Source organism: Mchenga conophoros, linkage group LG15 (assembly GCF_057382185.1).
Source record: "Mchenga conophoros isolate Kocher_MC1m ecotype Shallow Benthic linkage group LG15, M_conophoros_male_GT1.1, whole genome shotgun sequence".
NCBI lineage: Eukaryota > Metazoa > Chordata > Actinopteri > Cichliformes > Cichlidae > Mchenga > Mchenga conophoros.
The window spans coordinates 906,746-925,632 of NC_140540.1; the positions used below are offsets into that span (position 1 = coordinate 906,746).

Consider the following 18,887-nt stretch of genomic DNA (forward strand, 5'->3'; position numbering starts at 1 on the left):
AAGAAATGGGAATTTGTGAACACGCGTACATGTCAGCACATTTTTACCATCACACCATTGTTCTGAGTCTTGTATGGTGGCAAAAGCAATAAAATGTTTGGCATTTCCTTCGTGGACTGTCGTGCAGAACAAGAACAACAGAAAGCAGCTCAAACTCTCAGTGCTTTTTAATGTGTTTGACAATATATTTCCTCTTTTTTTTATTGCTATTGCAAACTCGTTCCCCTCACGCTCGTCCCATTGCCGTGACGGCTTCAAGGAACAGAGCCATTAACACTGGTCGTACGCCAACACACGGGCAGGAAGGAAATCCATTTCATGGAAAGAACTTTTAGCTTATTCTCGTGAGTTTATATTCCAACAAAGTGCCAAAAACATGAAAATAATAATAAAAAAAATATCTGCCCAATTCATGGGCTGAACCAGACGATTAAAAGAATAATAAAAAAAAAACGGTATAAAATACTCGTACGTAACTCAGAGCACACAATATAATGTACATCATAACCACTGTGTCACCACTGGAAGAGAAGATCGGAATAACAAAAACAGCCAAGTCTAATAGAGTGGAGCTACAGGAGTAGTAATATGACCTTTGGATAAAGAGTATTGTAGGCTTAGCACATCACGTAGGTCAAAGTCAGTCAACAGTTAGCACCATCGCAGACTTCAGTTTTCAGGATCAAGATACAAAGATACAGAAAAAGTCCAGAAGCATTCCTTTAGGAAAGAAACGAAACAAGTTGAAAGTAAAAAAACACACACATGTAAAACAGCTGATGGCTCTCGGGCCCTGATTTATATTCTCTTTTTGATAAAAGTCTCTTGTTGTAACGCATCCATCCGTCCATCCACGTCTCTCACGCTCTCTCTCTCGCCATGGCCTCGGCTGCTTCTAGTCCGGGAAGCGCTGGCAGGCCTTTTTCCAGCGGCAGGCGGTGCACCACTGATCCTTGCGCTCCACCCCGTACACCTTGCGGCACTTCTTGGCCTCCCCGCGGCCCTTCCTGCAAAGAGAAACGAGTCGCGAGCGTCAGAAAGGCAAAAAAGGGGCAACAAATAAAGACAAAAACTTTTCTAGGCAGGAAGGCCATGGAAATGTGATGTAAGCAGAGGACAGATACTACAATCAACAGAAAAAGCTCCATTTGTAAGCAGCCAAACTGAAAACGTAGGATCAGAAAGTTTCATCACTGGTAAATGGCCTGTATCTGTATAGCGCTTTACTTAGTCCCTGTGGACCCCACAGCGCGTTACACTACATCCACACATTCACACACTGGTGATGGCAGCTACATTGTAGCCACAGCTGCCCTGGGGCGCACTGACAGAGGCGATCAACATCAATCATCAATAACAATTTTTAAAGCTCGCCCGACTTAAGCCCCCCGAGCCTTGTCATCCTGTTAAAAAGAAGTTTCTCCTTCACACTGTCGCCGAGTGCTGGCTCATGGGGGTGGTCTGATTGTTGGGGTTTTCTGAACTATTACAGGGTCTTTACTTTACAAAACTAAGTACTACCAGGCAACTGCCCTGATTTGGACATTTATAAATAAAACTGAACTGAACTGAATTAACATGCACATTAGCTTAAAATAGCACTACACACAAAGAAGCCGAGTATTAGAAATGTTTAAATGTTAACATCATGAATGCCTCACCTGAAGGAGCAGTGAGTGCAGGAGGGCGACACACTCATTGGCTGCAGCCTGTTCTGCTGGAGCCATTGTTCTCCGACGCTGACGGACCGACAGCGAGGTTTCACCATCTGAGGACACAACCAAAGCTTAGGCACAACAGCAGCCTCTGGTGGAAGAGTTAGACAGTGTGGCCCCCTGCCCACTATGAGTGCAACAGTATCAAATGTTGGACATGGTAATGCTCCCACCTTACCCTTACTATATGTAAAGACACATGTAAAGGCAGACAAAAGACCCACCGGAGTGTTACTGTGGCTGAGGCCAGGGGTGGAGGCGGTCCAGCCATGACTGCCAGGGCTTCTGGGGGCCACAGACAGGACAGGGCTGCAGGCCTGGGGGACGCAACAAAGGACAGACAGATTCTTCACATGTGCAGGATCTCAAACTGCTTAGTATAAAAAGTTTAATGTTGGGCAGCAGAGTTGAGCAGAAAAGACATGAACACACTACACTACAGCCTATTATCACTTTAATATGGCAGTGTTAGCAAACATATACTTATATGCACATTAAACTGACACACCTACAGTACATTAGGAAATAAATCTACCTGGGTTCTCTATTGGACCTGAGTGACAAGGTTTCAATATTGTAATGTGTATTTATATAAGCTACAACTGTTAACATAGCTAATGTATCTTATTAGCCTACAGTTGCTATTAGCATTTTTACATGTGTAAATTCAGAATAAAAAAGAAACTTAATGGAACAAAGAACCAGGCAAATGTTAGAAATGAATACAACTCTTTCCCCCATGTTAAAGTCCAATATTTACATCCAGTTTAGCTTTTATTTAATATTTACCAATAAAAAATACATAGCTGTTTAGCTAGCTAACATTAATGGCAACAAGATAAGTACTACTGTCATGTAAAGTGAAGGAGAACTGCACAAAATACTGCAGGTTTGTCAATAATAATGCCATCTTACATATTATATCCATCTGTCATTTATTTGGTTTGCTGCTTTGAAAGGGTGAGGACTGGGAGAGTTGGTGGTCATGACGTTAGCAGTTTTACCCATTAGCTTATTCCTCCTGTGTTGTTTTATGGACATGTGACAACCACCACTGCGCTACAAAACCATGACGTTTCCCTCTGCGGCCAATGCAACGCAAATTTTGTGCCGTTCACGCGACTTGGCTGTCAGCGCATTGTGCTCCTTATGTAACGATCAGCATTCGGTCTTTTTCTCTGCTCACGTTTGGCTCTATGAGTGTAAGGAGGATGTTTACAGACACAGAAGAGAACCACGGTGACTGTGAATGATAAAGCGCTCCACACTGCCCTAAAACTCCTGTCCCTGTGTCCAATATTAGTTCCGCTTACTTAAATGAGGTTTAAAAATGTTACTGTACGGACCTCTGGACGCCCATCTGGTGTACCTTTCTCGTCCAACATGGTTCCAACCTGAGAACAACCTAATTTTCATCAACTATCTGCAGCTGGTTAGCTTAGTTTAGTTTATGTTAAAGTAGCGTGAAGCCTAGAAACACGGTGGAAACAGCTAGAAAAATCAGGAATTTGTAGCTCCTACTGGGATCAAACCAGAGATATTTCAACTGGAAATGTGTAAAACACTTATGGAGCTACCAGTCCATTAAACCCCAAACTAGCTTTGACCATCACTGTCATAAAGAAGGTAAGTTGACTAACTAGCAGCAACATGTCATGTTCTCTATTATGACAATTCAAGAGAACTTTGGTTGGCTTCCAAACACTTGAGCAGTGTTGCCAACTCCTCAGTAAGAAAAATCGCTATTGGCTGTCCTACAAGTCGCTAAATGACATCATCATCTAATTTGCATAATTGGTCATGCTAATGTAATTGTAACCTATGCTGTTGGAGAGAGAAATAACATCGTGGAAGAAACATAAAGTGAGTAAAAAACGTCCTAAATGCATTTAGAGTTTATTTAGAACTACAAATTAAATTTATTTTAGCAATTATTGTTTTTTAATGTCACAATTCCAACCCTGCTCCTCTATCCAGGTTTGGACCGGCAAAAGTGACCCGAGATAGGCGCTCTGGTGGAGTTACTTTGTGCGTGTGTGTAAGTATTTTTAAACCTTGTGATCCACAAAACAGCATAAGAGTAAAAGAAGAGCTGACTGCAGTCAGTGCGGGAGCAGCGGCTTCGCTCATGCGCGGTTCATTTGCAGTTTGGAGGTGTGATCATCTCCTACAGCGGGGGGAGGACTATCCTCCGCCCGTGAGCGCTTTAGCATGAGTGAGGTGCCCACGGCAGCACCGCTGCTTGTTGAGAGTAAGAGCAACACGCCCTTTCACGTCAAAAAGCCGTCATAAATAAGTCTCCAATAACACCAGAAAAAGTCGCCAGATTTGTTGCTAGTCGCTTTTTAGAAAAAAAAAAGTCGTTAAGGGGTCTGAAAAGTCGCTAAATATAGCGACAAAGTCGCTAAGTTGGCAACACTGCACTTGAGTGTAAGCAGGTAATTTTTACACTTGAAACGAGTCCTTACATCAGCTGGGGCGCCAGATAGTTACAAAAATAACCAGTTTGAGACTTTCCCCCATAACGATCAACTAAACTTCCACGTGATAAACCATCTTTTCCGACGAAGCTGCTTCCCACTCCCTCTGGTAAAGCGTCTTTGCATCGCCTCACATCCCACTGAGAGATGGAGGTGGTAGGAAGTATCTGCACGGCTAAATATTATGATGATAATCCACGGCGATAACCCAATCAGTAACAGTGGGAGTGACCACCAGAGAAAAAACAGGCCAGTGTCAGTGGACAGACGTGGAGCCGCCGGCAGCTGTGACACACAGAAACACAGCATCAACCTGCAGTTCAACCCACTCTCACTCGAGTGTCTGCCTGCATGAAGAAAGACAGATGTGGCACAAACTGACACACTGCCTAACATTACTAAAGCTCTGATTGCTTTTTTAAAAAGGTCTGTTAGGAACATTTTTCAGAATGTGTACATCAGGTTTAAACCACCGCACTTTTGCACTGGGAGATGTTATGTGGTGTTTTTCTGCTTTTTGCAGGCTGGTTAGTCTCATCTCCTTGGGAAAGCGAGCAAGCAGACAGCTTGGTCTCTCACTGTCACAAAGCATCCATTTACAGGCTCGTGGTACAGGGTAAATGCAGGTCACCAGTGAAATGTGCTGCTTTGTGATGCATAAACAAAGTTGTAGCTCACTGATTCGTTAGAGAGGGGATCTGCTTGGGGGCCTTGGGTAAAGAGGACGTCTGCAACAACACCGTGACCACGGAACACGAGACGCGTGCACAAAAACTGCAGTAAAATGAATTCACGTCCCAGCTGAGCTATTTCGCAGAAGGGGAATCTAGACAGTTGCTTCTGTTTCCACATAGAGCCAGAATTCCTGGAGGCCAGTGGGGAAAAGTGACATTTAGAAGGTGAATTCCAGTGCTCGTGCACTAAATCTGCAGCTGACATTCAATAATTCATGCTAACAAGGACCGCGCTGTCTCCTTACATTGCCCTCAAACAATTTCATTCCCCAGAACGCCGCCTTCTTCTTGTCAACTCCAATTCAGCAAAGAAAACAAGTAATTATTGAAATTATAGCCAGCTGAACAGGTATTTTGTGACAAAACTTACATGACTGGAAGAAAATGCCCTGAAGCTAAACAGAGTCAGAATGATTTCGTTTGAACGGCCTGCAAAGACCATTTACACGACGTCGAAGCATCGAAAAGCAAACGTTTATACTGGGACCAGCTTCACTGTTACAGGCAGACAGGTATGATTCCCAGTTTTACAACTGGACTCCTCCATCTACAGACGCCAGAGGTGGGAAGTAATGAAGTACAAATACTTTTTTACTCGAGTAGAATTTTCAAGAATCTGTACTTTAGTTGAGTAGTTTTTTCTTCTGACACCATTGAATTTTTACTCCCTGCATTTCTAAAAACATACATATGTTCTTTCTCCTCTTTACATGATACAGCTTTTATCAGTGAGGGTGGGAAAACAAGTCTCCCCTCACTCAGCACTGGAGCACCACAGGGCTGTGCTGTAAGCCTCCTGCTGGACTCACTGCACACCTACGACTGTGTAGCCAAGTCACACCACACCTCCATTTTTAAGTTCGCTGATGACACTGTTGTGGTGGGCCTGATCTCTCATAACGTCGAGAAGGCCTTCCTGGAGGAGATCAGGAACCTGGAGAACAACCTTCTCCTAAACATCAGAAAAACTAAGGAGCTGATTGTGGACTTCAGCACAAAGCAGGTGAGAAATTACAAGCCACTATCATCAGTGGAGAGAGTAGACAATTGCAGATACCCGAGTGTTCACATCACACAGGACCTGTCATGGTCACATTAACACTCTGGTGAAGAGAGCCCTGCAGCGTCTGTTGTTCCTCAGACGACTCAGAGACTTCCACCTACCTGAGAAGGTGCTCAAGAACTTCTACTCCTGCACCATCCAAGCATCCTGTCGGGAAATATCTGCACCTGGTATGGGAACAGCACGAAGCAGGACAGACGAGCCTGACCTGGAGTCTATTTACACCAGGGGTGCAGCACCAAAGCCAGGAAAATCATGAAAGACCTCCCCCATCCCAACAATGGACTATTCTGCTCGCATAAGGCCGACGCAGAGAGAAAGAGGAGGAGCTTCTCTCCTCGCTAACCGGCTGTAGGACTGGACTCTACATATCTCTACACACCATTGCACATTCACTGAATAACAACATGTATCTGGTCTGGTCTCTCTCACATCACATCACTGTACACTTAATAACAAATACATGCACTTCAATGATAACCTCGTAACTGTTTTGACTGTTCACTGTCAATTCACTCACTGCTGATTTGCACACCTTAAAGTTTTAACTTGATTTTTCATTTTAGTTTTATTCTGGTCGGGAACTGCACAGCAACAAACTGCACGTTGGACTGCGTATGATCGTTTATGTGACAAATAACATTTGAATTTGAGGTTAGATTTAAAGGTAACAGCTGTTCTTTGACACTTGTTATCTGGACAGAGTGTTACTGTAATCTGATTACTTTTTCAAGTAACGAGTAAAGTAAGGGATTACTATTGCAAAAACAGTAATTAGATTACCGTTACTTTCCCGTAGGAACGCTGCGTTACTGCGTTACTAAAGCCGTGATTTTTTGCGAGAATGTCTCACGACAGTGACGTAAGCGAGTGCGACGTTAGTGACAACAGCTGTGTGCAGATCAACAGTGGATCACATATCGAGTGCAGAGAGAGTATGAGCGTGCAGCGTTTAAAGCGTGGAAGTACTGACCTTACTTTGAGTTTGATTCCATAAAAAGTGACAAAAACATTAGTGTCGCTGTGCGTGGGAAGAAAACTTCTTTTTACAGCGAAAAAAACCCTAAACTTCCGACAAGCACCGAGTAGCTACGACGTAATGGGAAACTCACAGAGAAACTCGCGGATTCTTCCACTGACCGCGGCACACCTGCACCAGGGTAAACCTCCGCCTACCCCACTCCTGCTTTACAGGTGAAAATAGAGCAACAGGACCGCTGAGTCTTTGACTTTATTTATTTTCTGCTGTGTTTTACTTGCATCTATTTGAAAGACTGAGTGTAAACACACACAAAAAATATTTTATTTTATGTGCTGGAATGTGCAGAAAATAGCTTTAAATGTTAAACTAATTTCTTCCAGTCAGAGAATGTTGCAGATAATTAAATTTTTGCTTGATGCTTAAAGTTAAAAGATTAAAACTAATAAAACAAGTTTTAAAAAGAGACTTTTCCATCTGATTACATTTTGTATGATGGATTATGCAGAAAAAGTAGAATTGGGCTGAAAGATCTATCACTTTATCACCTCTTCAGGTTGTAAATCGTGTTTTTAAAAAGTAACTAAGTAACTAATTACTTTTGAAAACAAGTAATCAGTAAAGTAACGGGATTACTTTTTGGGGGATGTAATCAGTAATTAGTTACTGATTACTTTTTTCAAGTGACTTGACCAACACTGATACTGGAAACCTAAAGGTTAAATTTAATGTCATTTTTAACCACATGTCGTATTTGTGTGTGATGTCTCTGACATCATTGTGGAGACATTTTCACTGCTTTTTTTTAAACAATATTACTTCATTGAAGTTTGCAGACATCCATTAATGCGCAGCTCTCTTAAGATCCCACCACAGCACTTCAGTTGACTTTGACTGGGCCTTTCAGGAGCCAGAATCTGAGATACTTTAGCAGTAAGGGAACATTTAGTTTTCCCCAAGACTTTATCCACCCCCAGCAATTAATTTATTAACATTAAATAGGAAAATGAACCCATTCTGCTCATTCACAGCTACATATTTTAATTCATGGACTCTACTAGAGCAGCTTTGATTTATAGTTCATAATAATTCTTATTTCATTAACACCTTGGTTAAAAAAATGTTTTTTTAGCTAGTCTCTGATTGGCTGCCCCTCATAAACAGAAGATTTGAACTGTGGGTGGGTGGAGCTTCAGCACCCAGGTCATATTGGACCATACTGACGACCATATTGGGGATATGGCGTCTTACTAACATTAGAGCCACGAGCAGAAACTGAACTGAGCGTTCTGACATGCTCGTACGTACACTGATGTCATTATCTGAGACTTTCAACGATTTACGATTTTAACAACATCCATCCATTCGCTTCCGCTTATCCTTTTCAGGGTCGCGGGGGCGCTGGAGCCTATCCCAGCTGTCATAGGGCAAAAGGCGGGGTACACCCTGGACAGGTCGCCAGTCTGTCGCAGGGCCAACACACAGGGACAGACAACCATTCACACTCACATTGACATCTAGTGGCAATTTGGATTATCCGATTAACCTATCCCCACAAGTTGCATGTCTTTGGACGGTGGGAGGAAGCCGGAGTACCCGGAGAGAACCCACGCAAACACGGGGAGAACATGCAAACTCCACACAGAAAGACCTGATGGTGGAATTGAACTCAGGACCTTCTTGCTGTGCGGCAACAGTGCTAACCACCGTGCATGTTTAACAACATGTATGGGTGAAAATAAAGATGGAGAGCAACAGTGCTCCACCCACCTGATAGAGGTGCTCCGAGTGAATCTGCCAGAAGCTGCTGGGGGCCGACTGGCTGAGCTGACTGGGCCTGCTCAGGCCTGGCCCAGAGCTGGAGTTGGACCTGGGTCTGTGAGCTGGGAGGAGCTCTGAGCCTGGAGGAGAACCACAGGACGCCCAGCTGAGATGAGAGGACGAGGCCTGGCCCAGAGCCTGCTGGGCTGGAGCTGGACCGGAGCTGGGATCGACAGTGTCACAGGATATCTTGGTGTAGTAGAAGTCCTCCTCTCGCTGGGACTGGTCTGACCCACTGCTGTGCATGTGTGGCAGGGACACACCAGTGGACACACCAGTGGACACACAGAGAAAAAGAGTGAGTTGTGTGTTTGCAGAGTTAGTGAGAGCAGCACTTACTACAGCCCAGACTGAAAAGCTCCCTTCCCCTAAGCGAGCAGAGCTCTTCCACAACCTGAAAATTTTATTCCCTCCTGTTTTTTTAATGTTGTTTTGAAGCTGAGAAATGTTCCAGAAGGCCGACCCGTCTGGTTTCGAATTTGGCTCAGACTCCCAGCGAACACCTGAAAAACATCAACTTCCGCGTGTCCTTAAAGTGACCAATTAATACTTGGTCCCTATTTTTAGTGGATTCCTAACTTTATATGATACGGCATATAAAGCATCATATAAAGTATTTTTGGCCATTTGTGCAATGACAGGAATATTTTACTGCTTCCAGCTGCTCCCAACATCATAAAGAAAACAACAGGGAAAAAAAACACGGCATCATCACCAAGAATGGAAAAAATAAAGAATATTCTAAATACACATATTTACACAGTATTGTTCAACCATGAAATAATTGTGGGAAAATTCACATTTTTTGGAAATGGAGCGTTTAGTGAAGTGATGCAATTTTAAATAGAAAGATGAAATATTAATTTGGAATAATATATGAACATGGAGCCTCATGCTACAGTCTGAGGATGAACGTCCAATCCGATTGGCCAGGAACAAGCGTGTGTGCAGTTATTCTCCCCACAGATATTTTATTTTAATTTCGACCACTGTCTGCGAGTGGGAGGGTCACAATTACACCGCATGGACTAAATGAAACACATTGTGCGCACATAGCATGTATGTGATTGTGTGACTGCTCTTACTTATTGCTGTGTTTCTGTACAGTCGCGGTGTGTTTTCGCCTGAACGCACACTGTGATTAGCTGAAAGCGACACCTTTGTTCATTCTGATTATAATAATAGATAATTAAGATACGTTCTTGTTTTTGCACACATTTGTGTCAAATCAGGCTCCACAGCCTCGGTTGCCTCGCCGAGGTTCATCCTGAGCCAGGAAAAAACTTTCAGTGCCCCTCCCCACCTGAGCCCTCATTTTTTGTTATTTTTTTTAATCTACTTTAAGCAAAATTGTTCCCACATCTCTGCTAAGAGTGACTGTAGATGCATGAAAAGGTTCAAAGTGCCAGCTCACCCCAGATGCAGCACACGGATGTGTCTTTTTATGCCGACTGAAGACGTGAGGACTTTGCCACAGCTGGGCCACAGGCATCTGTACACACTTCTGACGGAGCTCTGCGGGAGGAAGAGCGCAGACGGAGGGTGAGCGCGCACAGACACATGTCCAAACTGCAGAAAGGCTGTGTTGATTATAGCGGCTTCTTCAGTTTTCCCGGAGCAGCTGTGCACCTTTGGTTTTTTGGCAGCGAGCTCCTCCCCCTGCTCCAGCTCCATGTGCAAGCCTTCGTCGGGGCTGCTGTCCATCTCGGTGACGGACGGCGAGGGCGCCGGGCTGACGTTGCCGTGGTCCCAGCTCCAGTAGCCGCTGCTGCCGCTGTCTGAGAGCTCGCCTCCGCCGCACTCCATGTCAGCGGGTGAGGATGATGAGCCAGCTAGAGGAAGGTAGAACCGTGTCTCGTGAGCCAAAGAAAGCCTCGAGTTTGTCACAGAGCTGAGGGAAACGGACTCCCGCATTAAATCGGTGTCTATCAATTTAAACCCTCTGGTTTAAATATCAAATATTCTCTGTTGCTTTTTGGGATGAAAACAGCTTCTGGTGCTGTGTCCCCTCTGCCGTCCTACAGTGAACAGCAGGCCTCCTGTGCTGCTGCCAGGCCTGTTTTCAGCATCTGTTTACTCCCTCCTTCCTGCTCTGTTCCCTCTTCACACATATTTTGTTTATTGCTCTGCCAAAACATTAAAAATAGCAGGTAATGTTTATCAAGCTAATAAACGCTGAGTGAATAACACACATGGATTGGAGCTGGAGTTTCTTTGTGTCACAGTTGAACAGCAGCTGTGTGTGAAACAGCTGTTTGGGCATCGAGCTTTAAGGAGTTCCTCCATCAACTCCTGTTCTCGATTCTTATCGTCAGATCTGTGCTCTACAACATCTCTGTTACAGCAAATATTATAAAAGTTAGTTGAGTTATAAACTATTAATAGTTTACTCCATGCCGTGTCAAACTGCTGACCACCTACTGGACCAAAGTCCACATTATTATAACTGAAGACTGGACAAATAAAACCTGTTTATTTTCTATAAAGCTTTATACAGTCACAGCTCTGCTAAAACCTTTAATGAAGTGCGTGCCATATATGTTCACCTCTTCCTGTTAAAAGGAAGTTTTTCCTTCCCACTGTCACCAAGTGCTTGTTGACTGATTGCTGAGGTGACTGCTATTGTGACTTGGTGCTATATAATTAAAATGAATATTTATGGTTGAGGAGATACAGACCAGGTCCAGGATCTGTTTGTGGAGAGCTCTGAACCACGGGGCTGCAGGACAGACTGGTCAGGACCATGGCTGCCATGATCTCATCCATCTCCACCGACTCCGGGCTGCGAAAGCTAAAGATAACATGCAGAAATATTCCGGTAAAAATCAGGTCCGCCCTCACATTCGCTGACCAAGCAGCAACATCTGAAACCTGGAACCAACAAATGCAGTTCCTCTACTGGCCACTTGAGGCCGTCTCAAACGAGTCTGTCCCCATAGAGTCCCATATTAAAAGGCTCAGTTTTACTGCAGACACAAACGTGTAGGCTTTAGCCCGTATGGATAGTTTCCCTCTTCATAACAACAACACAGGGGTCAAAACTGAATGCTGGTCACAGGTAGCTATAGGTGACCTGCTGCCCTCGGCCATTTTTATGCTTTTGCTGCCTTTAGGAGCCTTTTTAATGAAAACATACTAGGGCTGCCACAAACGATTATTTTGATAGTCGACTAATCAGATCATCATCCATTGGACGTAAAACGTACAGCTTACTGCACCAGCAGCATCTGCTCTTATATAACTATCATTAGCTTACAGCTTTAAGTGTTTAAGGTCTGTGCTAACTAAAAATAAAGACAAGATGATAGTTTATTAAATTTTAATGACATTTGCAGATTGTTTCGGTGAAGTTTAATAAACTCCTTGCTATCTAAAATATAACAGGACACCGGAGTAAATTCTCCAGCATCTCACACTTCTGATAATCAGCTGTCTGCTTGAAGTTTATTCAGCTGTGTAAAAACTATAACTTTCATCTCAGCCAAACCGATTTACTCAGGAACAAATAAAATACTAAAAAAAAAGCCAAACAATAACATTTTAAGTTATCTAAGTGACTTATATGTTTAACCTGAGTAGCAAAAGACAGCAGTGGGTTTGAAAACAATTTGCCGGGAGTCCGGTGTTCTCACGGCTCTAGTTAGCCTAGCCCCCGGCTAGCTATCGAGCTAGTGGGTAACAGACGTCTCCGAAAACGTCGGAGCGCTTTTGAAAATATGCGGTGTCTTGATAAGCTGAGCAGATATTTGAGGTTTACACAGCTACATTCTCGCCTGAAAATATGTTAAACGTTTATTTTGTGACCCAGAAAGAATAATAAGAGTAACATTAAAACTAACTAGCTGCCGCCATTGTTGGAAACTGAGCTGGGCTGCGCTATGAATTCTGGGACACAGCTTCTTCTTCTTCGGGGTTTAACGGCAGCTGGCATCCTTGTACATGCAGTGCTGCCATCTTCTGTTTCAGTCCGTTATTACACTCTTAAATCTTGCTACTTATTCCTGCATCTTTTGGGATCTTACAAAGCTTCAAACGACACGTCGACTATTAAATCAGTCGTCGACGATTTTGATAGTCGACTAATCGTGGCAGCCCTAAAACACACACGTCTGTGCTCGAGCTTCTTTCAGCCACTGACATTCTGTTGTTTATCATCAGACTGCTGCTAACCACTTAGTAGTCTGAGGTGCAGTTTGCTAATCAAATGTGTTAGCATTAGATGCTAACTTAGCACGTACGGTAACTTGTGCCTCCCAAAACAAAGAAACAAATCCACAACACGGCTAACACTGAGCTTTCAGTAAAGGGTGACATCATCTTTTCTATATGCACACGTACAGTCTATGCCTCGCTGTGCCTCACCTGTATGGCGCCTGCGCGGTGACGAGGTGCATTGTGGGTCCCACTGGCAGCAGAGCAGCCAGGTTGCTCTTGTAACGGCCGCTCTCAGCCTGGACGCAGCTCTGTCCGTACACCTTCAAAGCGAGGCAATGACACAGTGAGTTCCTCGTTCCAGCCTGGAAAAGTTGTCCATTTAGTGTCTCACCCTGGTTCAACAGAAATCGTCCACTCAGCTCGTCAGTGGACGCTGACACAACAGACAAAACACTGTTCAGGCCTTATACGGGTTAAGCTGTTTACATGCGTCTGCGGTACCCTGCTCCTGAGCCCCACTGTGGCCATGAATAAAGCAGTTAAGAGAATATTTCCTGTCCATCTGTGGCGTCCTGCTCGCAGACGGCATAATCTGCCAGTGAAACAGCGTGCAAGGAAGTGGCTGCCAGCCTCTGACCAGGCAGTGCATTACATCTAACACAGTGGAAAGAAATAATGATCGCATCAAGTTCTTTCTCAGTTTGGGTTTGAACTTTGGGACGCGTACCTTTGTGCTTATTGTGGTTCTAATGTGCTCAAAATGCCATGTAAGCCTGAATTTCACACACTGACACAACAGAATACATGTCATCTCTGTCAGGCTTCTCACCAGAGCGTGTTGCACGCCAGGCCCGTTGCTGCCCTGCTTTGTCTTAGAGACGCATGCCTGCCGTCCCACCGGGCAGGCCGCCGTCCCGTCTGGCCCCGCTCCAGCTCTGTCCTCGGGTCCCGTAGCTGCCATTGGTGCTGCCGCGCACACTGAGGGACTCACAGTGTGACACCTCCCTACACACAGGACGCCGAATGAAAATATGTCACAGCGTTATTCATCTTCCCACAGCCACGCAGCTAAAGTGCACCTCGGCGATGTCGGACTGTGACGTTACATAAAACTTCACCACAAACAAACATCCTTCGGTAACTTTGGTCGTAATTTCTGCCCAGCTTCCCTCTTAAAAGGATTAAATGATGAAGGCTATTTTCATCCAAGGAGAATATGCTCGCGGTGAACCACGGCATCAAATGACAAATATGCTCGGTCAATAAATACGGGGATGTAAACAGACGGCAGCTTTGCTGACGAGTGACTGTTGGCAAACACTCGTTCCATCTTGCATCTCTGCACCTCACAGTGCAGCGCAACAACACCACAGGAGATTTGAAAAGGATTGCAGGGATCTGAAGGGAACACAGACTTGAGTGGATTTCGATCTGATCGCAGTCTTGCTGGAGTTTTGCTGTCTACTCCGATAAAGTAGGAAACTCATGACGCCTTATAGAGACCTAATTTTGCATTTGGGTAGATTCAGTGTGGCCTGTAGCCCACAGAGGGTGGGGGCAATGCTGCATTCAGTAAACGCAGGAATAATCCAGATATTTTGGCGACTTTGCAGTGGATTCACAGTGTTTCTGTGTGTTTTGGTGCTTTTTGACAAAGTCAATGACCCAAATTTTCTAAAGAGTGCATTTTGGAGTACATTCATGCTTACATCAATAACAATGCAAAAAATCTAAACTATATGTATAAAAGATCAGAAACAACATGGATTACTGCTTTATAAGAAAGCCCTCCACAAAGCCAGAACATCTTACTATTCATCACTGATTGAAGAAAATAAGAACAACCCCAGGTTTCTCTTCAGCTCTGTAGCCAGGCTGACAAACAGTCAGAGCTCTGTTGAGCCAACAATCCCTTTAACGTTAACTAGTAATGACTTCATGAACTTCTTCACAAATAAAATTTTTATCATTAGAGAAAAAATTACCAGTAATCATCCCACAGATGTAATATTATCTACAGCTACTCTTAGTACCATCGATGTTAAGTTAGACTCTTTTTCTCCAATTGATCTTTCTGAGTTAACTTCAATAATTACTTCCTCCAAACCATCAACGTGTCTTTTAGACCCCATTCCTACAAAACTGCTCAAAGAAGTCCTGCCATTAATTAATGCTTCGATCTTAAATATGATCAACCTATCTCTAATGATCGGCTATGTACCACAGGCCTTCAAGCTGGCTGTAGTTAAACCTTTACTCAAAAAGCATCTCTAGACCCAGCAGTCTTAGCTAATTGTAGGCCAATCTCCAACCTTCCTTTATATCAAACATCCTTGAAAGAGTAGTTGTCAAACAGCTAACAGATCATCTGCAGAGGTTTATTTGAAGAGTTTCAGTCAGGTTTCAGAGCTCATCACAGAAACAGCTTTAGTGAAGGTTACAAATGATCTTCTTATGGCCTCTGACAGTGGACTCATCTCTGTGCTTGTCCTGCTAGACCTCAGTGCAGCGTTTGATACCGTCGACCATAATATCCTATTAGAGCGATTAGAACATGCTGTAGGTATTACAGGTACTGCGCTGCAGTGGTTTGTATCATATCTATCTAATAGACTCCAGTTTGTGCATGTAAATAGGGAGTCCTCTTCACACACTGAGGTTAATTATGGAGTTCCACAGGGTTCAGTGCTAGGACCAATTCTGTTTACATTATACATGCTTCCCTTAGGCAGCATCATCAGAAGACATAGCATACATTTACACTGCTATGCAGATGACACCCAGCTCTATCTGTGCATGAAGCCAGATAACACACACCAATGAGTTAAACTGCAGGAATGTCTTAAAGACATAAAGACCTGGATGGCCGCTAACTTTCTGCTTCTTAATTCAGATCAAACTGAGGTTATTGTACTCGGCCCTGAAAAGCCTAGAAATATGGTATCTAACCAGATTCTTACTCTGGATGGCATTACCTTGGCCTCCAGTAACACTGTGAGGAACCTTGGAGTCATTTTTGACCAGGACATGTCCTTCAACGCACATATTAAACAAATATGTAAGACTGCTTTCTTCCATTTGCGCAACATCTCTAAAATTAGAAATATCCTGTCTCAGAGTGATGCTGAAAAACTAGTTCATGCATTTATTACTTCCAGGCTGGACGACTGTAATTCATTATTATCAGGAAGTCCTAAAAACTCCCTGAAAAGCCTTCAGCTAATCCAAAATGCTGCAGCAAGAGTCCTGACAGGGACTAGAAAGAGAGAGCATATTTCTCCTGTTTTGGCTTCCTGTTAAATCCAGAATTCAAAATCCTGCTCCTCACATACAAGGTCTTAAATAATCAGGCCCCATCTTATCTCAATGACCTTGTAGTACCATATCACCCTATTAGAGCACTTCGCTCTCGCTCTGCAGGCCTACTTGTTGTTCCTAGAGTATTTAAAAGTAGAATGGGAGGCAGAGCCTTCAGTTTTCAGGCCCCTCTTCTGTGGAACCAGCTTCCAGTTTGGATTCAGGAGACAGACACTATCTCTACTTTCAAGATTAGGCTTCAAACTTTCCTTTTTGCTAAAGCATATAGTTAGGGCTGGACCAGAGAAGAGGGGCCCTGAATCCTCCCTTAGTTATGCTGCAATAGACATAGGCTGCCGGGGATTCCCATGATGCATTGAGTTTTTCCTTTCCAGTCACCTTTCTCACTCACTATGTATTAACAGACCTCTCTGCATTGAATCATATCTGTTATTAACCTCTGTCTCTCTTCCACAGCATGTCTTTATCCTGTCTTCCTTCTCTCACCCCAACCAATCACAGCAGATGGCCCCGTCCGCCCGGTTCTGCCGGAGGTTTCTTCCTGTTAAAAGGGAGTTTTTCCTTCCCACTGTCGCCAAAGGGCTTGCTCATAGGGGGTCATATGATGGTTGGGTTTTCTTTGTATCTATTATTGTACGATCTACTGTACAATATAAAGCGCCTTGAGGCGACTTTTGTTGTGAGTTGGCGCTGTATAAATAAAATTGAATTGAATTACTCCGTGATTCAGACTTTTTTCACAGCACTAAATGTTGGGGCGGACTATGGGCAGAAATCTGTGCCACCAGAAACTGAATTTGAATAAGTTAAATTTGAATTTGAATTGCTCGGATTGAATCTGAATTGTAACTGGGCCACATCTGACCCACGCAACACTCAGCAGTGCGATAACTGAACCATGAGAGCCAAAGGTTCCCAGACTGAGGTGCAAAAGTGTCACCTGGTTCTGTTATTGCTTTTCAGATGAACATGTTAAGCTTTTAGCTTATTAGGATCAAATATTCATATACAGAAGCTGGTGGCAACTTTCTTATTTGAGATATATGAACTGGTATAAAAGAAGAAGAAACAAGCAAAACAACGTACAATAATAACAAAAAAGAAGCGGTGCTTAAACGGTATACAGTTTCATCATGCATCATATTTCACTGTATCAAAAAGAAATTCTTGAATTATTTAAAGAACTGGATATTTCTTTATTCACTTGCATGTAAAAGTTATTTACTGCTTAGAAACCTGCACCAAAGGGATTCTGCGGGGACACGAATCACTTCTCCCATTCTTTTCTGTGCACCCAAACGCAGCACAAAGCCCGATTTCCCCCACCTTCCCACCAATCAGCGCCAAGTTTCAGTAGTAAACAAGCGGCACCGTGTGGGAGTGCCGCCGCCGCTGATTGGCTGAGCCGGGGCTTTCAGGAACACACCCCCGTTCCAACAACGTGTTCAGACACGAGTTTCGCCGGGAGGGACTGAGCCGGACCACAGAGCACAGCCGAGATTAAACTCGTTTCCAACGCAAAGTCACGTAAAAGCACGGCGTGATGATCCTGGTTACACGCGAGACATTTGGTGCAGCCATGAATTTCAGGCTGGAACGCACAAACAGTGACGTGAAAACAACAACACGCCAAAAACACAATAAATGAGGCCATTTCTGCAGTCGTATTAAGTTCGTGTAGTTTCCACGCATTATATTGCAAGGCAGTAAAACCTTAAAAACCCCGGGCGCGTGCAGCCGCACGCAAACGACGCTAACGCCGCAGATGGAACAACAGCCGCGCTTCCAGCTGAACGTGTCGCCTATTTGGGACTAAAAAAGATGCGTCATAGAAAAACAAGTCGCATTTTATGATCCCGCAATTACACGACTGATCTCCACCCGGCAACGCAGACTGGAATCCGGAGAGACCCCCCTCCCCCTCCCGCGGCTTACCCGGTGCACACACACAAAACTGTATGTTGGCTGTTTTCTGCAGAGCAAAACAGCCTCTCCGCTTCTAAAAACAGCGCGTTTTACTCACTCCGTCGGGGGGAAGTCCTCCGCTCAGAGCTGCAGCTGCGGGTCGTCGCTGCCTGGTAGTCCTGCCGCTCGCCGGGCTCGTCGGTCTGCCGGAGGAAAGGGGGGTTGGGTCGGTCGGATACGCGCCTACGTGTGTCTGCTCGGTGGACCAATGCCGGGGGTGACAGCTGGGCAAGAGCGCAGAGATATGAGCCTGCAGCGCGCCGTGCACAAAAGGATGATCTAGGTGAGGGGTTACCAGAGCATCATCATCGTCATCATCCAATCTCTGTCTGTCTGTCTGTCTGTCCGGAGCACACAAATCTGCTGCGTCTCAACATGAGCACCACAAACGGATCCCGTCCTTAAAAATGTTTTTTTTTTTTTAAATCAATTATAGTCGACTTTTATGTAATTACTCTGCACTGTACCAAGATGCAAATCTTAAATATCAAAAAATGATGATCATATATTCCATAAACCAGGAGGTCACACAGGCAGACTATCTGTTATCAATCAGTTGTGTCAAACATATGGCCCGCGGGCCGTATCCGGACCAGCAAAGACTCCACTGGAAGGCTTTGCAGAGATTGACAAACACTGTTCACTATTCACGTGTTT

The 18,887-nt window shown here is 44.2% G+C and overlaps 1 protein-coding gene across 3 annotated transcripts; it reads right to left on the reverse strand.

The window, feature by feature from the left end:
- Window positions 1-149: 149 nt before the first annotated feature.
- Window positions 150-18,549, reverse strand: znf395b (zinc finger protein 395b). Of its 3 annotated transcripts, none has more exons than XM_085247094.1 (10): window positions 18,289-18,549; window positions 13,777-13,952; window positions 13,155-13,309; window positions 11,471-11,583; window positions 10,422-10,624; window positions 10,207-10,307; window positions 8,742-9,030; window positions 1,940-2,032; window positions 1,662-1,768; window positions 150-1,007 (listed from the first exon to the last, which is right to left on the reverse strand). In XM_085247094.1, exons 2-10 carry the CDS (start codon window positions 13,906-13,908, stop codon window positions 896-898), a joined length of 1,305 nt encoding a protein of 434 aa, XP_085103220.1. In that variant the 5' UTR covers window positions 13,909-13,952; window positions 18,289-18,549; the 3' UTR covers window positions 150-895. The 3 variants fall into 3 exon arrangements, with proteins under 3 accessions (XP_085103220.1, XP_085103221.1, XP_085103222.1); XM_085247095.1 differs by having other exon boundaries at window positions 8,742-9,027; window positions 18,289-18,547; XM_085247096.1 differs by having other exon boundaries at window positions 13,155-13,267; window positions 18,289-18,546.
- Window positions 18,550-18,887: the final 338 nt, after the last annotated feature.

What these genes read in the sequence shown, in the direction of transcription:
- znf395b (XM_085247094.1), bottom strand. Translation starts at nt 13,908, where the DNA reads ATGGCAGCTACGGGACCCGAGGACAGAGCTGGAGCGGGGCCAGACGGG. An exon ending in CTGGCGTGCAACACGCTCTG is followed by an intron (nt 13,310 to 13,776) that starts GTGAGAAGCCTG and finishes CAACTTTTCCAG; the next exon opens with GCTGGAACGAGGAACTCACT. An exon ending in ACAAACAGATCCTGGACCTG is followed by an intron (nt 10,625 to 11,470) that starts GTCTGTATCTCC and finishes ACCTTCCTCTAG; the next exon opens with CTGGCTCATCATCCTCACCC.